Source organism: Hippopotamus amphibius, chromosome 3 (assembly GCF_030028045.1).
Source record: "Hippopotamus amphibius kiboko isolate mHipAmp2 chromosome 3, mHipAmp2.hap2, whole genome shotgun sequence".
NCBI classification, from domain to species: domain Eukaryota; kingdom Metazoa; phylum Chordata; class Mammalia; order Artiodactyla; family Hippopotamidae; genus Hippopotamus; species Hippopotamus amphibius.
The window spans coordinates 60,585,707-60,608,850 of NC_080188.1; the positions used below are offsets into that span (position 1 = coordinate 60,585,707).

The 23,144-nt window shown below is 32.7% G+C and overlaps 1 protein-coding gene across 2 annotated transcripts in view; it reads left to right on the forward strand.

Moving 5' to 3' along the window:
• Positions 1-23,144, forward strand: part of CCSER1 (coiled-coil serine rich protein 1) — a 1,304,443-nt gene that overhangs the window by 729,073 nt on the left and 552,226 nt on the right. The window contains exon 10 of one of the 2 annotated variants that reach the window (XM_057726476.1): positions 7,735-8,828. The exons of the other annotated variant lie outside the window; for it this stretch is intronic. Within the exon in view, the coding sequence (XP_057582459.1) occupies positions 7,735-7,794 (60 nt within the window). The 3' untranslated portion in view covers positions 7,795-8,828. Of the gene's footprint in view, positions 1-7,734; positions 8,829-23,144 lie in introns of those variants that run through there. 2 annotated transcript variants of the gene reach the window in all.

Genomic DNA, 23,144 nt, shown 5'->3' on the forward strand with positions numbered 1-23,144 from the left:
TTGAAGAGTAAGCACTTCTGCAAAAGCATCAAGGTAAAATAATAACTCTCTGTAAATGACAAACACTTAAAAAATGGTTAAAGATCTGATGAGACTTCATAACAATGTAATTGACAAGGAAATTTGGTTATGTATCTGACACACATTTTAAAATAAATAGAATGACATTATACCAGTCTAGATCAGATTTCTAGGAGTTTCACACCTCATATCTTTGCTTAGCCAAAAATACATCTTACTTTCCTTGCAGTTGTTTCCCTTATTGTGTCTAGTAGTTTTAATCACATTAGAATTCTTAACCCTTGTGAACTTTATATTGAAAACTAAAAAGTAACCAGTTATAAACTATATGTTCCTACAGCATTCTTTACATTGGCAAATTAATTATTAATACATTTTATAATTTCTAGAAGCATATGCTCTTTTTAATCTTTCATTGTGGCACAAAAAGTGTTTACTAACAAACCCAAATGTAATTAGTTCCTCTACAATAGGAAGCTAAAAGTAGATAAACCAATGTCCAGTAATTAATGTTTAATATTTTATCTTATTTGGAAATAATCTAGATATTTTATAAATTTCTATCACTTAACTCAGCAAAACTCTAAGGTTTGAAGTTACCAAAAGGATTTGAGAAACCATTAAATACATACCATAATATATAAGTATTGCTGAAAAGTTCACATAAAAATGTTTATCCTATTTAAATCACTTGTTCTCAACAATGATGTGTAAACTACTCTTGAAAACTCTGTGAGACATTAGACAAAGTCAGCCATCACCTTAAATCATTTTTCTTGCTTCACAAATTTTGTAATAGAGAAAATATGAACTTCTTTGACTAGTAAACACAGGTAGAATGAAAGTTGGATGTCTGCATTATATTTAATGTTAATAACACTGAAGACATGTCTATTTTAATTAAACCAGCAAACTTCATCTAACTCTATTTACTGGAGATTATCCCAGATTCTGTGATTTTTAAAAAATTGGATTAGTTCCTGTATTTGAGAGTTTTAAGAATACTAAATTTATAAAGCCCTTATTTTAAGCCAATAAAATAGAGCTTTTACAAATTAATTTTGGCAATAACATCTGGAGGTATAAAATACCACACATCTACAACATACATACAGATATAAACATATATCTTACAGCTTTCATTTTAAAATTTTAGCTATGAGTCAGGTATAATACTAATACCTGACTAATTTATAAGAGAAAAGTTGGATCCAAATTGTGTTTCTGGAAGTTTATCCACTAAGATGTTAAAGATTTTTTTTTTTTTTTGCTAGTATTTGTGAAAGAAGAGATTTGGAATTTTTCATTTGCCCATTTTCCAAATAACTCCTTTTTTCTCCTTCTGATGAGAAATATCTCCCTAAAGTTCATATTTCAAGGAGTGGTTCTTAGGTCCTAGAGAAGATGGGGTAGAAAATTTTTAAGATGGGGTGCAAAGTTTACATCTCAAAGGCACAGAGAAAATACCCAAATTTTCTCCAAAATAGAGTTTTGGGGTATATTTGCCTATTATCAGAGGTCTGGAATAATTAATATTTAAACTTTCCTTATTTTTCTTAAGTGCAGGATAGTACTGTTTCCAATGTCCTGATCCTTCTGCAAGCATTTTGAGATGAATAGACAAATTTGTGGGGGGGGGGGGGGGGGGGAGATGGAGATTGGTAAAAGGATAGGTGGACTTTGAATTCTTTCTAGAGCTGCAACTCTGGTTTTGCAAAGATTTGAAAAACAAAGTTGTTTGTAATTCCTCAGAGATTTTGGTTGTAGCCTAAATTATATCAAGGGATTGACCTGCCCATCCAACTACATTATTTTCAATTTGCTTTATATCAGGTAGAAGATCTCCAACTAAGATGGAAATCAAGTTTTCTATATTCTGGAGCTTTAGCGTTTAATGCAGTATGCCTTTATAGAATCTATATAAAGCATTAAATAAAGGCCTTATAATGCTCTCTCTCTCTTTTTTTTTTCTTAGTGTACAATTCAACCTTATTTCAATTAACCTTAAGGGGAAAAAAACCTCTACTATTGTTTCAGTCAGCACCTGAACCTCAGCCTTCAGCTGATCCATTTCCTGATCATTTGTAGGAGGGCCTGGGAGAAATTCTGGTCATCTGTTTCTTCTGTAAGGGGGCTTTCCCAAGAGCCCACCTGACTTACCTGATAAGTGCGGTACAATCATGGGTGGGAAGAATACTGTTTAGCTACCAATCAGTGTTCCTGTGAATGTGACTATGGATGTCCACTGATCTTTCTAACTGCTCTCTAAATTTGATAGTATCTTCTGAAAATCATGGTAAATGAGGCTTTGTAATTGCATCTTGTTAAAGGACTGTGTAAGGTAAGCCATTTTAATTCCTAGTGTCCTCTTTTCACTTTGGTCTTTCCGTAGGTACCAAAAAGACAATTGTTAGAATGAGAGCTCTCTACAGTTTTTTCAAATAGAAAAGTTTTTCCAATTCAAAGGATTAATCATCTGGCCATTGACAAGTAGGATTTTTTATTAATCTCAATAGCAACTCAAACGAATAAGGCCTTTTATGGCTTAACCAAAGATGCAAGAGGCATCCCAAAAGAGTATGCAAAAGATTCAGCTCTCACAAGATCCAGAAAATTCACTCCCAAAGTTAGCCTATGAAAGCAAAGACCTTCATTGTCACAAGTGGTAAGAATGGTGTAGTGAAAATGGTGTCTTCAGTTTTCTGTGAGAAAGTGATGCATTCAGTTACAGACCTGCTAATCTGTGACACCAGGCAGATGCTTTTAGAATGGGATGTTTTCAGCACTAAAGAGACAATGAAATTTGAGCTATCAAAGGCTCCCTATGGACTGGGACCCCATGGCAAACTCCCCTGGCAGCTGGCATGGTGGGGGGCAGACAATGAGAATGCTTCTATTGAGCTGTCCACTAGATGCATGCTGACCTATGCATCTTCCAACTGGCGGATATCAGAATATTCTCACTGATTACAAAGCCAAGCTCTTAAGGCATGGAATAAAATAGAAGGAAAACCTGATCTAGGCTATGGTTCTCCTCCTTATAACAAATGACAGAAAAGACAGACAAAAACAAACAATTACACTCTGTCTGAGAGGAAAGATAATCAATATAAAACAAGAGTACTCATAACAAAAATCTTTACCAAAGTTGCTATATCCAGGAAACTAATTCACACAGATATTTTCTCCCATTCACCTAAATTTGGAAAGGAAGGACAAGAAATGCTTACTGTCCTCTCTCAACCAGGCACTATAGAGAGACAGATCCAGGAGATCTGCCTGTGGTAAGAATGATTACCCTTGGCCAGCTTCTGCCAGTTTTCCAGAATCCCATCTGCAGACTCCAGAGCAAGTATGGTGCCTCAGCAAGCCCCATTGTGGGTCTCCAAACTGTAGCAGTGGAAAAATAATTTTCGCTCTCTCTGCCTAGGTTCTTGACTGAGTCTCCACTGTAATAAAAGATATTAACAGGAGAAAAACAAAAATTTAATAACATGTATATCCCCTATATACATGTAAGGTACACAGGGAAACTGAGTTAACTCCCTGAAATGGCCAAGCCCACACTTTAAATACCCTCTCCAGCTAGAGACAAAAGAAAGGTGTTGGGCAATGGAGAAGCAAGTTATGGGCGGTTACCAGGAAAAACACAGTAAACAAGTTTAAGGTTCTTATGCAGATTTAATCCTTGCCTTCTCCACTGACAAGAGTTTCTAGAGATTTAGTCATCCTCCTCTTCCTGGTACAGAGAGGGAGACACTCTTACAAATGGAGATTTCCCTTATAAGTGTAAATATCTCTAACAAAAGGGTAACTTTACTCACTTTTCAGAGCTTCTTTGCAGTTTCTTAAAAATAATTAACTCAAGGTAATTTTTATGCCAAAGAGACATATTTTGGGGTGGCAAACTCTGCTCACCTTCACTAGCTTATGTTGTTTGCCAATAAAAGAAGTAGTGATAATTTTAGGGAAAAAATTAAAATATCAGAATACTAGTGTTTCAAAATAAAGATGTAAAGTGTTTTAGTAACTTATAAATAACTGTAGAGAGCTAAACAAACAAACAGAAAAACAAAAAACCTTCCATAAATGTTTGGCTTCATACTAAGTAGGCAAAGGAATTAGAATTTTCAAAATGTATTACAGAAAGCTTTCTAAAAAAAGAACCACATGTAACATTAACCTCATGCTCTGTAAAGTAAGAATATCAGAAAATTACACTCATGTGATGCCACGTTGTTAAAATGGTGAGTAGAATTTAAAATGTATAAAGCTGAATTACTATAGAGAAAATTTATACCAAAGAGGGTGTAATTTGCAATTCAGAGTACTTAAAGAGCCATAGTTCTTTACATATCAGAATTACTTCAGATTTGTCCTTATTTTATGAGCTTTGTGCTTATAAGTGGATTTACAGGTTTGGATTTAGAGGAAAATTTGTTTAAGGGTTAGTCTAATATAGAGTAATTTTCAAAAAGAAATATACTATAAACAGGTTCAGTATTTTCTTGCATTGGATAAGTATAACCTAAAAATTGATGAATTGTCCATTTTTTAGCCTAAGACTAATTATAGAAATATAGGGTTTTTCAAATTTTAAGATTATAAGGAACACTTTATATTGCTCCAGAAATGCTACTTAAAAGTCTTTTTAATTTATGGGAAAGTTGCTACAAACTCTAGTCTGAAAGGATTAACTTTTCGTCTTTGAGGGCCCATCAGGAATAACTCACTATTGGGCCTTAAGACAAAAATTACTTGGTTTGAGTATATGTATTCTACACTTTTAAAAGTTTTTTCTTCCATTTTGATTTTATATTGTTTTAAAATAAACATACAAACACTGAATCTATAGTATATCTATAAATATATTACATGTACATAAACATACATATATTTACATATTTTTGGCATTTAAAATGGATATTATTCTACTATAGTGTTAATAAATTTTTTACTTCATAGTTTAAATGACCAAATACCATTCAATCATGTGATTGAATTAAACATCTTGTTTTTTAACTTTTCTCAAGAATTTTCCTTTTAAAAAATAGCATTGTCATATGCTATTACGGTTCCATATTGAAAGAAATTTTGAAAAGCCTAACAAAGTTGTACATAGTGTTATTCTCCATCTAGCAATGCTATCTCTAGAAATCAACTCAGAACATACACATTCCTGTATGCCAAATTACATTTCTATAAGGTTTTCCTAAAAGGCATTATTTGTAATAGCTAAAGATAAAAGCAACACAAAATTTCCACCAGTAGGGGGCTGTTTAGTACTAATGGCTCATTCACAAAATGGAGAGCTGTAAAGCCTCCCTACCACCCCACCCCACCCCCCAAAAAAGAGGAAATCTCAATGTTCTCATATGGAATAATCTCTAGACTATATTAATAAATGAAACAATGTAGGTGTAAACGCCATTACAATGTCAGTATCCCCAGAGTAGTTAATCATAGAAAGGTACCCTATTTTTCAAATTACTGTTGTCTCTACAGACTAGTTAAGGGGAACCTTTTATTCTCATTAGTTGAGCCTTAATAGTTTCTGGTAATTTGCCCTCCCCACTCCTCATGTTCTACTAGCTACAAAGGACAGAGAAGTATTGGGACTTTTTGTCCTCACTGCATGACAAATATTAGAATATTATAAAGTTGTATAGTAAGAGAAATGTTAGGATCATATACTTCATGACATTTGTGTCTCTGAACATTCAATATATCATTCCCTTTATTTTTACTAATACTTTTTAGAATGTTAAAAGGTGGATCTGTGTTAGAGCTTTATTAAAAACATGAATGTCAGGAGTCATAAAATACACTGGAACACAGATTCTAGATTTCTAAAATTTATTTCCTCTGTCTTTTTTACATTCATTCAGCTAGCATTTGGGGAACAGGTACCAAACACTGAGTATATATTAAATGTTTGTTAGCCTTAATGATTCTGAAGACTTTTTTTTTTAAAGAACATGTTTGGTTGGTAAATACGTATCTGCTTCTGGGTACAACATATAAGTATAGCCCTGAGTTTCCTTTCATCACAAGATATTGTACCCTTTTTCATTTACACAGTCATTTAAAAAAAAAAAAAAAAAAAAAAAGATATTCCAAGCACTGAAATTGTAGCACTGAGCAAGAAATAGATGTTTTCTTTCTTTGTAAATCTCATATTCTAGTGGATGAAGACAGAAAATCAATTAGAAATGAAGAACTAGATAAGAGAATTTCACACAGTGATAAGGGCCATGATGTAAATAAGCAGAAGATGGGATTAAGAGATGAGTCATGTGAAGTAGGAGCACTTGTGCCTAGAAAAGACTCATCAAGGAAGAGCTGAGATGTTGCCTTTGAGCTGTAACCTGAGTGATGGGTCAGCTGTTCACAAAACTAGAACAAGCATCTTGACAGGAAAAATCAGATTATGAAGAACAGTCACCTTCCAGTACTGCTTGCTTCTTTAGGCCTGACTCACATTGGTTTTAGTCTTGGCTTCCTACTTAAAAAGTCTCTACACATGCTAATCTATGTTTGCACCACAGATAAGTCTAAAAGAAATTCACACAAACACACAGCTTACATTGTGTTGTATTTCTACTTTAAAATGCTCTCTTAATGCCTCACTGAGGCTTAAAGGATAAAATCTACATTCCTCAAACCAGCATCATAGCTGCTAAAATTACATCCTTCCCTGCTTACGCAATTTTAGCTCTAACGGTTCCTTTTATTCCACTTGAACTGCTCAAATACAAATTGCTATTTCTTCTTTCTGTTGTCGTTTAGTGTTTTGGTTTGCTTTGTTTTTAACTGTTTTATTTAGAATGCCCCTCCCCTCTAATGTATCTCTCTTTTTAGGCCCAGCTCCACTCCCATATCCTTGATTTGACCACTAAAATTGGGAGTGATCTCTTTTTCTACAGGAGAATTTCAGCAGTTGCTAGTCCTATATAACCTATCCTGTAGTTGTCAGTACTAGATATTGTTATCAGTTCTATATGTTGACATATATAGTTCCTATGTATTGACATAGAACTTACTGTCCTGTAGTACAGCTCATCTTTTCTATATTCATTTCTCTCTCTCCACCTGAATTCTACATGCCTTGGGAGCAGCTGCCATATTCTATACTTCTTGGACCCTGTATTTCTTTTTATACACATTACCTGAACAATGGAGTTCCGTTTTTTAAAGGTGAAATGTTTTGAAATGTTTTTAATTTCCTATCACCTAAAACTGCAATAAAGTACAGAGATTTAAAAATAATAATAATTGCAGCAGATTGAAATTCTTTTGGAGCTTTGTGTTCAGGATGATTTACAAAAATATCAGGAGAGCCAGATAGACTTACCTATTAATTATTTAGTTTTCTGGAAATGAAGACTACATAAAGAGTTGAGTAAAACTCAGTTTTTTACTCCACTTAAAGAAAGAAATAAAACTTTACTAATTGGTCTTCACTCTTTCACCTTGCATTTGGTAGTAAAGTGTTTAATTGGAAATTGGGAGCCTGGAAACATTATTAATATAAATATTTATAATAAGTTTTAATAGCAATTTTTACTTAGAAAAGCATAAATAGAATAGATTTGTTGTCTGTGTTTTTTTTTAATTTGTGTGTAAACATTTTAAATCTTCATATTAAGTTGAATTTCATTTCATTTTATTAAGTTGATGTCATTCATTTATTTTTGTTTTCTTCTTTTCAAGGCCCTGTGGAATCCTACATGCACTGAAGGTTTATTTAAGCCAGTACATATTTCAACCTAGGTTAAATCATTATTTGATAAGAAATGTATCACAAATCTGACATGCTAAATGTTAAGTCAATTTTTCATTATTTCATATGTTAGCTATTTCTCAAAGTATGTAATACAGAATTGTTTCCATTCCAATATTTCACACTTTTTGCATTTGTATGCAATTGCATAAAATATTAACGTAGATTAAACTAACATATTCCTATCTTACTGTATTTTTAAAGCAAAAATAGACATTTTTAAATTGTCTCTATATGCAGCTATTCTAAAATGTAATATTCCACTTGGCAGTACATATTTTTTGTTCAGCCTTCTTATCCATGTCATTTGTCTCTTCGGTTATAGTCTTTGTTTAATTTCACCATATATTCTATGCACGTTAGGTAAGTTTGAAAACAGTGCTTCTAGTTTCCCCATCCTATTGTGACAGTTCTTAACTAAGAACTAAATTACGTCTATTTTTCCCTTGCATTGAGATCAAAAGATGAAAGTGGTATGTCTTCAAATAAGTCATGAAGAGTCTTATTCTAACTCTAGAAAGTAAAAAACTTATTTCTATCTAAATAAGTAAAGAAAGTTATTGGCTATTGACCTCATATTGAGGGAAGTTTATTGAATGTGTCATAAAAAAGGCTGTCTCCTGGACTTGGCATCACTGCCTGATTTCTGTGTGTCCTTGTTTATTGCCTTTATATAATAACTCACTTTAATTATCATATGGCTGGGTAGCAACAAGACACTCTTAAATGTTGTAGTTTATTGCAAGGATAAGTGACAGAACCCAGAGAATGTCTCAGTTTTGTGGTGCAGGGCAGCAGAAGAGCCATAGAGCTAAGGAGGGGAAAGCAGGTTTTACTGAATTCTCTATATTTTTTTAAACAGGAAATGAAATAATCGTGGTTAATGATGGTAACATTTAGAAATATGCTATAAAATTTCTTAAATTATTTGAGTTATTATGTAACACATAATATGCATGATCAAATGTTGGGTTTAAACCATGGTATTAAAATAAAACTATAAATATATTTATTTACTTGAAAACGTGTGTGTCCTTGTTGACTTTGCTCTTAAAACAACCTTTGATGATTCAAGATATGAAAACGTTTTTGTGTCTCTAACAGTTTTCTAGAGTTTATTCTTTTATTCTGTTCTTATCTCTATTGTCTTATTTTATATTTGAAACCCTTAAATGTAGATAATGTAAGAAATTCCATTACCTACAATAAAGCACTCCTCTGGTAAAGATTTGTATCAGCTTGAATGGTCAATATCATTTTGAAGAAGAGAAAGAATTCAATTAAAGATATTTTGACTAGGATGCAAAGGGGAAAAAAATGTATTAGCAAGTAAATTAAGTCAATAAAGAAAGGTACATTTTTCCTCAAAAGCAATGTAGCAAAAACTGTCAATACAGACAAAAAAGCCACCTAACCTGAAAAGCTACCATTTTATAATTGCTCTTTAATACCAGTAAGACATTTCAGGCTGCTTCCTCAGAAACCATTTTTTTTTTTTTATTCTTTCATGTAAATTTTTTTTTTAAATAGGATTGGGCTGAATATACATCAGTGAACATGTTTATAGGTAAATAATTTTACTTTCATGGTGAAATATATTCAGACTCTCCAGCAATGTTTATTATATAGTTTGTCCATTTAACTATTAAAATGTTTTATATTTGATTACATTAAACATGAATTAAAAGTAGAGATTAATGGGCATGGATTATTTTCAAAAAATGTGTAAGAACCATTATAATTACTACACTGTATTCCAAGGTGTAACAAGACTGAGATTGATGATTGTTTCTCAAAGAAGCAGCAAGAGGCATAAAGGTATATCCAACAGTTGCAAATAGTGCAACATCAGTATTTACTGATGAAAGGAGCATTATGCTATACTAATATGCCTCCATATCTGCCTGAAATACTTGGACAATAATTAACTAAAAATGAGAGATGAACAAGCTTAATTATATTTATTTTCCAAATAAGGAAAGTGAAATTTGAAGAGGTTGAGTGACTTTCTCAAGTTCATGTAACTTTTCTAACAAATATTAAAGCTCTAGATTGTGCCATAAGTGTTTCAGATTAGTGAGGATTTTATTTTGTTTTCCTGATTTCAGAATGCTGGTGGATTGCTTAATTGCAAAACTCAATACAAATTATACATGGATTATATATGCAAATATATACACACTTGTATATTATACATGCACTATACATTATTAAAGGCTGAGTTTATCTTAAATCTGCATTATAGCCTAGGCGTAATGGTGATGGTGAAGATTTACTATGTGAATACCTGTCTAAGATGTATAATATATGAGCTAAGGAATTAATTTTATAATATTAAGAATTATTTATTCAAATATAAAGTACTTAGAAGGAAAAACATGAACAGTTTTGCTAGATGTTTTAACAGTTATTAATACATATTTCATTTGTAGCCTAAATTATTTTGAAAATTTAATTTTTCATGCCCTGAAATGTATGCATGTTAAATGTTCTTATTTATAATATTTTTAACTGTAAGCCACTTATCATTCTTGGTTAGACTTATGACATATAGCTGTGTTTTAAATGATTTTTAATAAAGACTCTAAAATAAGTATATGTAACTGTACATATGTGATTTTTATTATGGCACACATAAAAACTTCCTTTCTAAAGTTTTCAAAATTGTTATTATTTTTCATAATTACCTAAATTTGATATCATATTAAATATTTGGTTATTTAGAAAACAGAATGTACCTTTCCATATTGAACTTGCTGCTGGAGGCAGGAAAGTCCAAATTTAACAACAGGATGCTCTTCATGATTTTGTGTTTTGTGCCTGTGTGTTCATACAGGACTCTCGAAATGTAGTTCTATCATATCTTAATTTCTAACATATAATCATTCTTTCTAAAAGAAATCTTTGTCTTGGTGCTTTTGGGGGCAACAGTAATCGCCATTATGATATCTGGCACGTTTAAAGAAAAAACTAATACTAACTCATATTTTCAAACATATGTCAATTTTATTTGATGTATGTAGTGGACACAAGTCCACATGCCAATGATAGAGTGACATACATATCCTCTATTGAAAAGAACTATTACTCTTGATACTAATAAGTATTAAGAACTGTTAGAATTTCCCATGCCTTCCAAGTAGTGTCTGTTGCATATCTGAATTTGCAAAATACATTTATACCATTAATTACAAGAGTAGAGTAGAATAGGCTGTAAAATGGAGAAGAAAATGAGATGATAGTACCTTTCTTACTTCATTTTTTACTCCCAGCCAAACATCTTGCATATATTTATTGTGTATTCTTTTAACTCTACTTTGTGAAAGCTTATCTCTGCTTTTCGTTTCTCCTCTTTGAATGCTGTATATTGATACACATATAGGAGGCTGATGAACAGGAGGATCAAATGATAGTAAAATATTTTCCGGTGTATGTTCCTAATACCTGAAAACTACTTGTTGCATCCTTAACTTATGAACACCATGATCAGATTTTCTACACATACACGTATAGGAAATGAGGAAACTCTTATTTTAAATTATCTTCTTATTGAAGTAGCATGAGCATTCCTAGGGAAGAAAAGGAAAGAGCAATGACAGATGTGAATGCAAAGCGGATTCTGTTGGAGAAAAACAACACAGCAAAGTCAAAATGATTGTTGCCATACTTCCCCTTAATACTTAGTTTAGATTTGTTTTAAGTTTCCAATTTAAAAATATATATATGACTTAAAAGATGAAAGAAGTGTTCCCTCAGCCCTGTAAGGTAGAATAGCCAGTAGCTTAAACTCTGATAGTCTGGAAGCCTTATGTATTAATACATTTTGAATATAATGACCAGAAAGAGTGAATAAATGCCATGCCTTTTTACTCAGGCTCTTCATGGAATAGTCTTTTTTTTTTGGGGGGGGGGGGTACACCAAGTTCAATCATCTGTTTTTATACACATATCCCCGTATTCCCTCCCTTCCTTGACTCCCCCCCCCCCGAGTACCCCCCACCCTCCCTGCCCCAGTCGGAATATTCTTCTTCATAAAGTTGGCAAGATTTTTGACCTGGAAATAGATTTATGTGTACCTTTTTTTTCCCACTAAGAATACCAGAGCAAACTTGAAAGAACAAGTAACTTCATTTGGCAATAAATATGCTTCACAGATTTTAATTTTCTCTGCATCATGGCTTATATATGTTTTAAGAAGTTACAGTGTTAATGTAGATTCAGGGTTTAATTTATATTACTAGTACAATATTTATACAACTTTATTTTATGATTTATGTTTTTGGGAGATCTTTATCATCAGACTACCATTTTGGTTGTAGCCAAATGAATTTTAGGAATAGGATCCTGAAAATTAATGACTTGTCTCTTAAAATCTACCTTTTCTGTTTTAATAATGCAAATACAACATGGGCAAAAATTTATATATGCATAAGCCCATACTTTATATTGTTTTTCTAATGCTTTTTATTGCATGTAACCTTTAGAAGCTTAAAAAAAAACCTTTTTTAAAAAATTAGTTTGATTTTTAAAAGTGAAAAGCATCTCGTAGAAGAATGTGATGTGTACCATTGGAAGTTTATTGGTAGTGTTTAATGAAAAAGAATATTTAGTATCTGGTGAGTGAACACAAAGGATCACATGATCAGATCAAAGTCACACAAATTATAGATCTTAGCCAATATAAAGCCTACACTAATCATTTAAAAGATACTAGCAATCAGGCTTCAGTGAAAGATGGAAGAGGTCTGCCAGGTTGAGGGCAGTTCTCCCAGTTCTTTTATCCCATGTTGGAATCCACTATCTGATGCAGAGTAATAGATCAGATTTCCAAGTGAGATTTTGTGGGGTTACCTCACACAGCGGGAGAAATGTTTCATTCATGAAGTATTTTCATTTTATATCCTGACAGTGTACATTCTTCAGGGAGCCATGTTCATAAATCCATAGATTTTAAGTTTATTTACTCAAATCAACCCTTAACCAGGGGCATACTATTATAATTTCCATTGATTAGGACCCTCCTTCCAGCAGCTGCTATTAGTTTATTTTCCTGGAGATCTAGTTTTCATACTGGCAAGGTGAGAGGAGGTTACCTCCCTTCTTTTTTTCCCCTGGAGAAAAGCCAGCTGCTTTAACTCCCCCTCCTCACCTGTTCCATTTCCACAGTTCATTCTGAAAGTGATATTGTATTGGAGTGGAATGATAAACCCAAAGTCCTGAATTTTTCATTTCTCTTTAATTGAAAGGAAAAGGCCTTATAGAAAGTTTGTCTAACCAAAATTGCACATCTTTTTGGTTTCTTTGTTTTCAATGTTTCATAACACAGTTTGAGGCAAGAATTAGGAGATTACTTTTCCTGAAGATTACCTTCTTGTTTCCTTTTATTTTTCACTTAAAGCCAGCTTTCACCAGTTACAATTTTTGAAAGTCAAGAAACTTGTGATTCAACTGGGGGGGAAAAAGTAAAATTCCTTAAAATACAGTTTTTATAGATTGATGTATGCTGTAATAAACCACATAATGATATTACAGCATATGATCCATTTATTTAAATTTGTCATATTAACAGTTATAAATACTTGTTTTAGTCTTTGTTTCCATTTGCTATTTATACAAAATTACTCCTATTGGAACAAAAATCCATTCAACTATTTGGAATAGAGTAAATTCTTTGTTTTCTTCTTTCAGTTATACTATATACCTCACTATGTATTTTATTGAATGTAAAATGTCTAGTCTTAAGATATTTGGGATGTAGGTTTATTTATGTAAAATCTCTGTACTTTTGTATTATCTTCAATTTGCTATACATAAAAAGTACACTAGAAAAATTCCCATAAGCGAAAACATGTATAAGAAAAATTGAATTCAATATCTGTAGCTTGATTTATCCATTCTCCTGCTTTTTCACAAACAGACTGTGTTGTTTCTCCTCACATCAGTCCCCTAATCTGTAGAGCTGTTTCTTTTCTCTTACATTGTTCCTGTGAAGAGGAAACCAAGTTCCATATTCCCAGGATACTCCAGGCATAATTAAATTCCATCTTCTCTAAATCATTTTGCTGTTCAATTATGGCTAACATTTTTTTTTATTTGACTGTGGGTCAAGTACTATTTTAAAGGCTTCACATGTTTTAAGTACTTAATTCTTCACAAAAGCCTCTGAGGGAGCCACTGTTACGTGACAGCATTTTGCAAGCAAGAAAGCTGAAATATAGAGAAGTTAAGAAATTTTCCCAAAGGATTAATCTCCAAAATATACAAGCAGCTCATGCAGCTTAATACCAAAAAAGTGAATAACCCAATCCACAAATGGGCAGAAGACCTAAATAGACATTTCTCCAAAGAAGACATACAGATGGCTAACAAACACATGAAAAGATGCTCAACATCACTAATCATTAGAGAAACGCAAGTCAAAACTACAATGAGGTATCACCTCACACTGGTCAGAATGGCCATCATCAAAAAAACCTAGAAACAATAAATGCTGGAGAGGGTGCAGAGAAAAGGGAACTCTCCTGCACTGTTGGTGGGAATGTAAATTGGTACAGCCACTATGAAAAGTTTGGAGGTTCCTTAAAAAACTAAAAATGGAACTAGCATATGACCTAGCAATCCCACTCCTGGGTATATACCCATGAGGAAACCATAATCCAAAAAGAAACATGTACCACAATGTTCATTGCAGCACTATTTACAATAGCCAGGACATGGAAGCAACCTAAATGCCCATCAACAGCTGAATGGATAAAGAAGATGTGACACATATATACAAAGGAATATTACTCAGCCATAAAAAGGAATGAAATTGAGTTATTTGTAATGAGGTGGATGGACCTAGAGACTGTCATACAGAGTGAAGTAAGCCAGAGAGAGAAAAACAAATACTGTATGCTAACTCATATATATGGAATCTAAAAAAATGGTACTGATGAATCCAGTGACAGGGCAAGAATAAAGATGCAGATGTAGAGAATGGACTTGAGGACACGAGGTTGGGGGTGGTGGTGAAGGGGAAGCTGGGACGAAGTGAGAGAGTAGCATAGACATATATATGCTACCAAATGTAAAATAGATAGCTAGTTGGGAAGTTGCTACGTGACATAGGGAGATAAATTTGATGACGGGTGATGTCTTAGAGAGGCAGGATAGGGAGGGTGGGAAGGAGTCATGGGAGGGAGGGGATATGGGGATATATGTATAAATACAGCTGATTCACTTTGGTGTACCTCAAAAAGTGGCACAAGACTATAAAGCAATTATATTCCAATAAAGAGCCTTAAAAAAAAAAAAAGTTTGCCCAAAATTACATTACTAGAAAGTTACTAAGCTGTGTTTAAGCATAGGCCTTCTGGATCTAGAGCCTGTATTTTATTATTTATTACTTTTTAATTTTTTAATTGAAGTATAGCTCATTTACAATGTTATCTTAGTTTAAAGTGTACACCATACTGATTCAATGCGTTTACAGGATAAACTCCATTTAAAATTACTATAAAGTATTGGCTATATGTCCTGTACAATACATCCTTATAACTTACAAACTATACATAGTAGTTGGTAGCTTTTAATCCCCTATCCTGTTCTTGCCTCTCCCCCTTCCCTCTCCCCACTGGTAACTGCTAGTTTGTCCTCTGTATCTGTGTCTGGTTTTGTTTGTTTGTTTGTTTGTTATATTCACTGGTTGTTTTTCTTTTCTTTTTTTTTTTAGATTCCACATATAAGTGATATCATAGAGTATTTGTCTTTCTCTGAGTTATTTCAAGAACATATACCCTCCAGGTCCATCCATGTTGTTGCAAATGTCAAAATTTCATTTTTATGGATAAGTAACATTCCATTGTATATATGTGTGTCACACATTCTTTATGAATTCATCTGTTGATGGACACTTAGGTTGCTTCCATATCTTGGCTGTTGTAAATAATGCTTCTATGAACATTGAATGCATGCATCTTTTTAAATACTGTTTTCATTTTCTTTGGATATATACCCAATGAGTGGAATTACTATAACATATGGTAGTTCTATGGTTAGTTTCTTGAGGAACCTCCATATTTCCATGTTAGCTGCACTGATATACATTCCCACCCACAGTGTACTAGGGTTCCCTTTTCTCCACAATCTCACCAACATTTGTTATTTGTCCTTTTTTTTTATGATGTCATTCTAGCTGGTATGAGGTGATATCTCATTGTGGTTTTGTTTTGCATTTCTCTAATGATTAGTAATATTGAGCATTTTTCATGTGCCTGTTGGTCATCTGTATGTTGTCTTCGTAAAAATGTCTATTCAAGTCTTCTGCCTATTTTTATTGTGTTTTTTTTTGTAGTACGTTGTATGAGTTGTTTATGGATTTTTCACATTAATCCCTTATCAGCCATCGTTTGCAAATATTTTCTCCCATTCAGTAGGTCGTCTTTCTATTTTGTCCATAGTTTCCTTTGCTATGCAAAACCTTTTTAAATTTAATTAGGCCCTATTTGTTTATTTTTGCTTTTGTTTACTTTAGGAGACAGATCCAGGAAAATATTGCTATGATTTGTATTGAAGAGTGTTCTGCCTATGTTTTCTTTTAGGATTTTTATGATTTCTGGTGACATAGTTAGATCTTTAATCCATTTTCAGTTTATTTTGTATGTGGTGTGAGGATATGTTCTAATTTCATTCTTTTACATGTAGCTGTCCAGTTTTCCCAGCTTCACTTATTAACAAGTATCTCTTTTCCCCATTGTATATTTTTGCCTCCTTTGTTATAGGTTAATTGACTGTAGGTATGTAGGTTTATTTCTCTATATTCTGTTCCATGGATCTATGTGTCTGTTTCTGTGCCAGTACTATACTGTTTTGATTTCTGTAGCTCTGTAGCATAGCATAGTATGACGTCCATGAGCATGATGCTTCCAGCTTTGTTCTTTCTTGTCAAGATTGCTTTGGTAGTTTGGGGTTATTTGTGGTTTCATATAAATTTTAGGATTGTTTGTTCTAGTCCTGTGAAAAATGTCGTGCATATTTTGATAGAGATTTCACTAAACATGTAACTTGCTTTTGGTAGTGTGGCAGTTTTAATAATAATGATTCTTCTAATTCATGAATATGGAATATATTTCTGTTTCTTTACATCATCTTCAGTCCTTCATCAGTGTCTTATGATTTACAGAGTATAGGTTCTTCACTTCCTTGGTTACATTTATTCCTAGGTATTTGTTCTTTTTGATGCAATTTTAAACAGGGTTGTTTTCTTGCTTTTTCTTTCTGATAGTTCATTATTAGTGCATAGAGTAGCAACAGATTTCTGTATCTTAATCTTATATCCTGCAACTTTACTGAATTCATTTGTTCTAATAGTTTTTCAGTGGAGATATTAGGGTTTTCTATATACAGTATGATGTCATCTACAAATCTACAATTAGTGACAGTTTTACTTCTTACCTTACAATTTGGATACTTTTTTTTTTTTTCTTCTTGTCTGATTGCTGTGACTAGGACTTCAGGAAGTGGAAGTGGCAGGAGTGGGCATCTTCATTTTGTTCCTGATTTTAAAGAAAAGCTTTCTGCTTTTCACCATTGAGTATGATTTTAGCTGTGGGTTTGTCATATGTGGCCTTTTTTATGTTGAGATATGTTCCATCTGTATGAACTTTGATGAGAGTTTTTATCATGAATAAATGTTGAATTTTGTCAATTTTTTTATGCATCTAGTGCAATGATCTTGTGATTTTTATTCTTCCTTTTCTAGTGTAGTGTATCACATTGAATTTTGGATATTGAACCATCCTTACATCCCTGGGATAAATCCCACTTGATCACGGTGCATGATACTTTTTATATATTATTGAATTTAGTTTGCTAACACTTTTTTTAAGGATTTTTGCATCTTTATTCATCAGAGATACTGGCCTATAGTTTTCTTTCTTTCTTTCTTTCTTTCTTTCTTTCTTTCTTTCTTTCTTCTTCTTTTTTTTTTTTTTTTAGTGTTTGGTTTTGGTATCAATTTGTTGTCTAAGTAATGGTCTCATGGCATGAAATTGGGAGTATTCCCTTATCTTCAGTTTTCTGGAATATTTTGAGAAGGACAGGTATTCTTCATATGCTTGGTAGAATTACCCTATGAAGGCTTTCGGTCATGGACTTCTGTTAGTTGGGAGTTTTTTAATTACTAATCTAATTTCACTACTAATAATTTGTTCAGTTTATTTCTTCCTGATTCAGTCTGGGAAGAATGTATGTTTCTAGAAATTTATCCATTTCTTCTAGGTTCTATAAACAAAGACCAGTACTTTAGCCTCTGATAAACTTGCTTTTTAAAGTACTGGTCTTTGTTTATTATTTTATTTCAGAGCAATTATAATTATGAATAATCATTCTAGTATTATAAACATGAGCAAATGAAAGGTACTGTAGTTCTAGGTGGAGAGAATAATGGCTAATATTTATTAGGTGCTAAGCAATGTTTATTGTGTGCCAAGCAATGTTCTAAATGCTTTATGTGTTGACTCATGTAATCATAAACAAAAACAAGGTAGATTCTATTATTCTCATTTTACGGAGGAGGATAGTAAGACACAGCAAGGGGGTGTAAAATTCCCAAAGTGATATCATATGAGCGGTGAGAGAGGTGGGATATGAATCCAAGCAGTCTTGATTCCAGAATTCACACCCGTAATCACTTCACTGTATGTTCCCCCAAATAGAATGGAATAAATTGAATCCATGGCTATGCTGCAGAAACAATTCCAAATTTTAGTGACTTCAATATCTTTTATTTGTTTCTTTATCGCTTATGTCTATTGCTTTCCATGAAACTCTCCACGCTCAGTGTAAGACTCAGGTTGATGGAACAATCTTCATCTGTTATGTGGCAGCCTAGGAGTGAAAGTGTGAGTCACAAATTGCACAATGGGCCTTAAATTTCCACTCAGAAATTTCACGTGACACTTCTATCCACGTTTCATTGGTCAAAATAAATTAAGTGCTATAGTCACAGCTAACAAAATGCAAAGGGCAGGAAGGACCAATCAATTATATGCCCAGAAGTGCAAAAACCATGAAAAACTGGCACAGAGCACCAGTGATTACTATTACATCTTTCTTCTTTTCTCTGAAATAAGCTGGTTTTAATTAAAATGTGAAAATTACTATTTTGTAAATACACTGACATAAACATCATTTGATTCCATCATAGTTTTTCAGAAAAACCTAATTCAAAAATTTCTAATCCTGTAGTCTAAGTGAATATCTCTGTAAACTGTGTATATAATGCTGTCTCAATTTTTGACATATGACATACATATATTACTTGTACCATATTCTTCAGATATATTTCAGTCATTTCACTAGATTTTGAGATGTTTGTATTTTCAATAAAAATATTTCTGTTTATAGTCAACAATCTACTGAATTGCCTAGAGTTTGTGGATGTTACCACAGTAATATTCTAGCTTCTTTTAACTATTTTAAAATAAATGATCATACTCATATCTATAATACAGAGTTTTTTTTCAGGGCTACTTGATGATATATTCCCTAAGTACCATTAGTGTACTTGTCAGAATAATTCATAGTGACAGTATTATTCCAACAATATTTCTGTAGTCATTTACCTCCTTACCACCTTATCATTAAGCACATTTTTCCTCTGTAAATATCCCTAGAGATTTTAAGTGACAACTATAATATTTTAGATGTGTGAACAAAAATGACTTTCTTGTTCCTAAACAATGTACTATGCTTGATCCAGAAAGAGATAATTTGCATCAACTGAAAGAAATGTTTCCTATAAATTTTCTTCCCTCTCATTTAATGTTAAAGCCTTACCAAATTGTCTCCATAATGTCATTTATTATATTTTCAACTTTTATGATATAAAACATCACCTTCAATTACCACAATACATAATATACTTTTTTCTTTAATGAGAAAATTATCTATTGAAACTTTAATTTGTAAGCAAAACAAGCCACATCGTTCTGCATGCCTTCTTTTTACTGTTTGAATATAAAGTGAAATCCCTGGTATTATTTACTTCCAGTCTATAATTAATTTGTTGATTCCAACTATACTAATTAATTCAAGCTATTTGTAAAAGTAAAATAGATCGACATTCATTATATCGGTATGGTAGTTAGCATTACCAAAGCTATCATTTACTTTAGCTTTAGTCTAAATATAATAATAATATATTTATATATATATGAAATTAGTGTTCTAACTATTTTAGACTGATCTTTTCCAAATTCATATTCAGAATATAGGAAATAATTATGTAAGGTGGAAAAGAGCATTAATCAAAATGTTAGGAATATATATTTTGTGTTCTCAATATTTTATTCACATTTATACTTTTTATATTTATATCATACATGCTAAAAAGAAACTCCATAAATACTAGAAGTATTATTATTCTATGTATTCCTGTCACAATTTCAAATTGTATCAGTAGAATTTTTAAATACACAAATTATGGAAAGGTATTAATCCCTTACAGAAAGATATTAATCACTAATGTTTGTCAATAATTAATCATCTAAGTTTTAAAATATAGATTGACATTCTTAAGCGATTTTTATACATTAGAAATATCAAAAAAAAAGGAAATAGAAAAATGAAAACCACCCAATCACTGAGTATTTAGTAAGAGGTTATTGTGCATATAAAAAACAATTTGCGAACTGGGTGCCTTCTAAATTGAAGACTAATGTGAAGGATAGGGGCATGATGTAACAAGGTGGCCTAAAGGTGAAAGTGAGGAAGTTGATTACAATTTATAATGATTGGCTATTACATTGGGTACTTCTAGAAGGAAGGGGATTGGTTCAATTGATTATCTCATACCACTTTTAGGAAGGTGACTTGTTTCCTTTATGATTGTTAGAGTCATTTACAGAAAATAACCTGTCAAGTTTTGATTATGTTCATGAAATAAGCTAGATTTAATTTTGCTTATGTGACTTGAATGGTTTTGTCTGCGCAGGGAATTCTCAAGTCTGGTCACCATTTTGTATTTGATTTTAATAATTCCCCACTTCTGGCCATTCTTTTAGTAGGCTGAGAGTATGACCAACTAGTATGGCATGATTCTTGGTTACCGCTATTGATGCCAGAAAATCATTTATTTGTTGTTTCCACCAGTTGAATCATCAAGAAGGAAGGTCATTAGTTGCTGTTATCAGCAATTGTATTATCATCATAGACTTGGGTGGTTAGATCATTGATCTCTTCAAGTTTTCTAATCCTGATGGATATCAGCTGCTAAAAGACACACATCTTTGAGAGAACACTACACGCTAGAGAGATTAATGTGTTGCATATAAGGAAAATAATAGACAAGGATTAAACAATTCCCCAGAGTAGAGATTCCCAGAAGCCAGGATGTAATCAGCTAAATGACCTAAATGGGTTATATTCAGATTCAAGCTTTACCATTTTAAGTTGATCTACTTTTGTTTTATTTATTTACTAAGGTGTTTCTTGTATTAGCAATCACATATCCCCATGATTATTTAAGACAAGATGAACATGAGGATTTTTTTTAATTGAAGTTTAATTTACACACATTATATTAGTTTCAGGTGTAAAACATAGTGATTTGACATTTGTATACATTGTGAAAAGATCACCACAATACATCTAGTTACCATCTATCAACATACAAAGTTACAAATTTTTTTTTCTTGTGATGAGAACTTTTAAGACTTACTTTCTGAACAGCTTTCAAATTTGCAATATAATATTGATTATAGTCACCATAATGTACCTTATATCCCAATGACTTTTTAAAAATTTATTTATTTATTTAATTTATTTATTGGCTGTGTTGGGTCTTCATTGCTGCACACAGGCTTTCTCTAGTTTCTGAGTGCGGGGGCTACTCTTCATTGTGGTGCGCAGGCTCCTCATTGTAGTGGCCTCTCTTGTGGAGCACGGGCCCCAGGCGCATGGGCTTCAATAGTTGCAGCACATGGGCTCAGTAGTTGTGGCTCACGGGCTCTAGAGCACAAGCTCAATAGCTGTGGCACATGGGCTTAGTTGCTCCGCGGCATGTGGAATCTTCCCAGGGCAGGGCTCGAACCCTTGTCCCCTGCACTGGCAGGCAGATTCTTTACGACTGAGCCACCTAGGAAGTCCCCAATGACTTATTTATTTTATAACTAAGTTTTTTATCCCTTGATCCCCTTCACCCATTTCTCCCACCACCAACCACCCTCCCCCCTCGCAACCATCAATCTATTACCTGTATCTGTGAGTTTTGTTTTGTTCCTTTGTTTTGTTTTTTTTAAATTCCACATATAAATGAAATCATATGGTATGGTATTTGTCTTTAACTTATTTCACTTAGCATATTACCCTATCCATCCATGTTGTCACAAATGGCAATATATAATTCTTTTTTGTGGCTGAGTAGAATTCCATTGTATCTGTAAAACACATCTTCCTTACTCATCCATCAGTGAATACTCAGGTTGTTTCCATATCTTGGCTATTTTAAATAATGATGCAGTGAACATAGGAGTCTGTACATCCTTTCAAATTAATGTTTTTGTTTTCTTTGAATAAATTCCCAGAAGTGGACTTGCTGGGTCATGTAGTAGTTCTATTTTTAATTTTTTGAGGAACCTCCATACTATTTTTCACAGTGCATATATCAATTTTCATTCCCACCAACAGTGCATCAGGTTTTCCTTTAATCCACATCATCACCAACATTTGTTATATTTTGTCCTTTCCATAATAACCATTCTGACAGGTGTAAGATGATGATATCACATTTTATTTTGATTTGCATTACTCTGGTGATTAATGATGTTGAGCATCTTTTCATGTGTCTGTTGGCAATCTGTATGTCATCTTTGGAAAAATGTCTGATTTCTTTATTTATTGAGTTGTATGAGTTCTTTCTATGTTTTGGATATTAACCACTTATCAGGTACATGATTTTCAAATATCTTCCTTCAACAGGTAGGTTGCCTTTTAATTTTGTTGATGGTTTTGTTTTTTGTGCAGAAGCTTTTCAGTTCAATGTAGTCCCATTTATTCATTTTAACTTTTGTTTCCATGTCTTCAGAGTCAGATTTTTTTTGAAATATTACCAGGAGTAATGCCAAGAAGCTTACTGCCTATGTTTTCTCCTAGAAGTTTTATGATTTCTGGTTTTACCATCAAGTCTTTAATATGTTTTGAATTAAGTTTGTGTACAGTGTAAGATAGTGATCCAGTTATATTATTTTGCATGTGGCTATCCAGTTTTCCCCACACCATTTATTGAAGAGACTGTCCTTTCCTTATTGTATACTCTTGCCTCTTTTGTTATAAATTAACCATACATGCTTAGGTATAC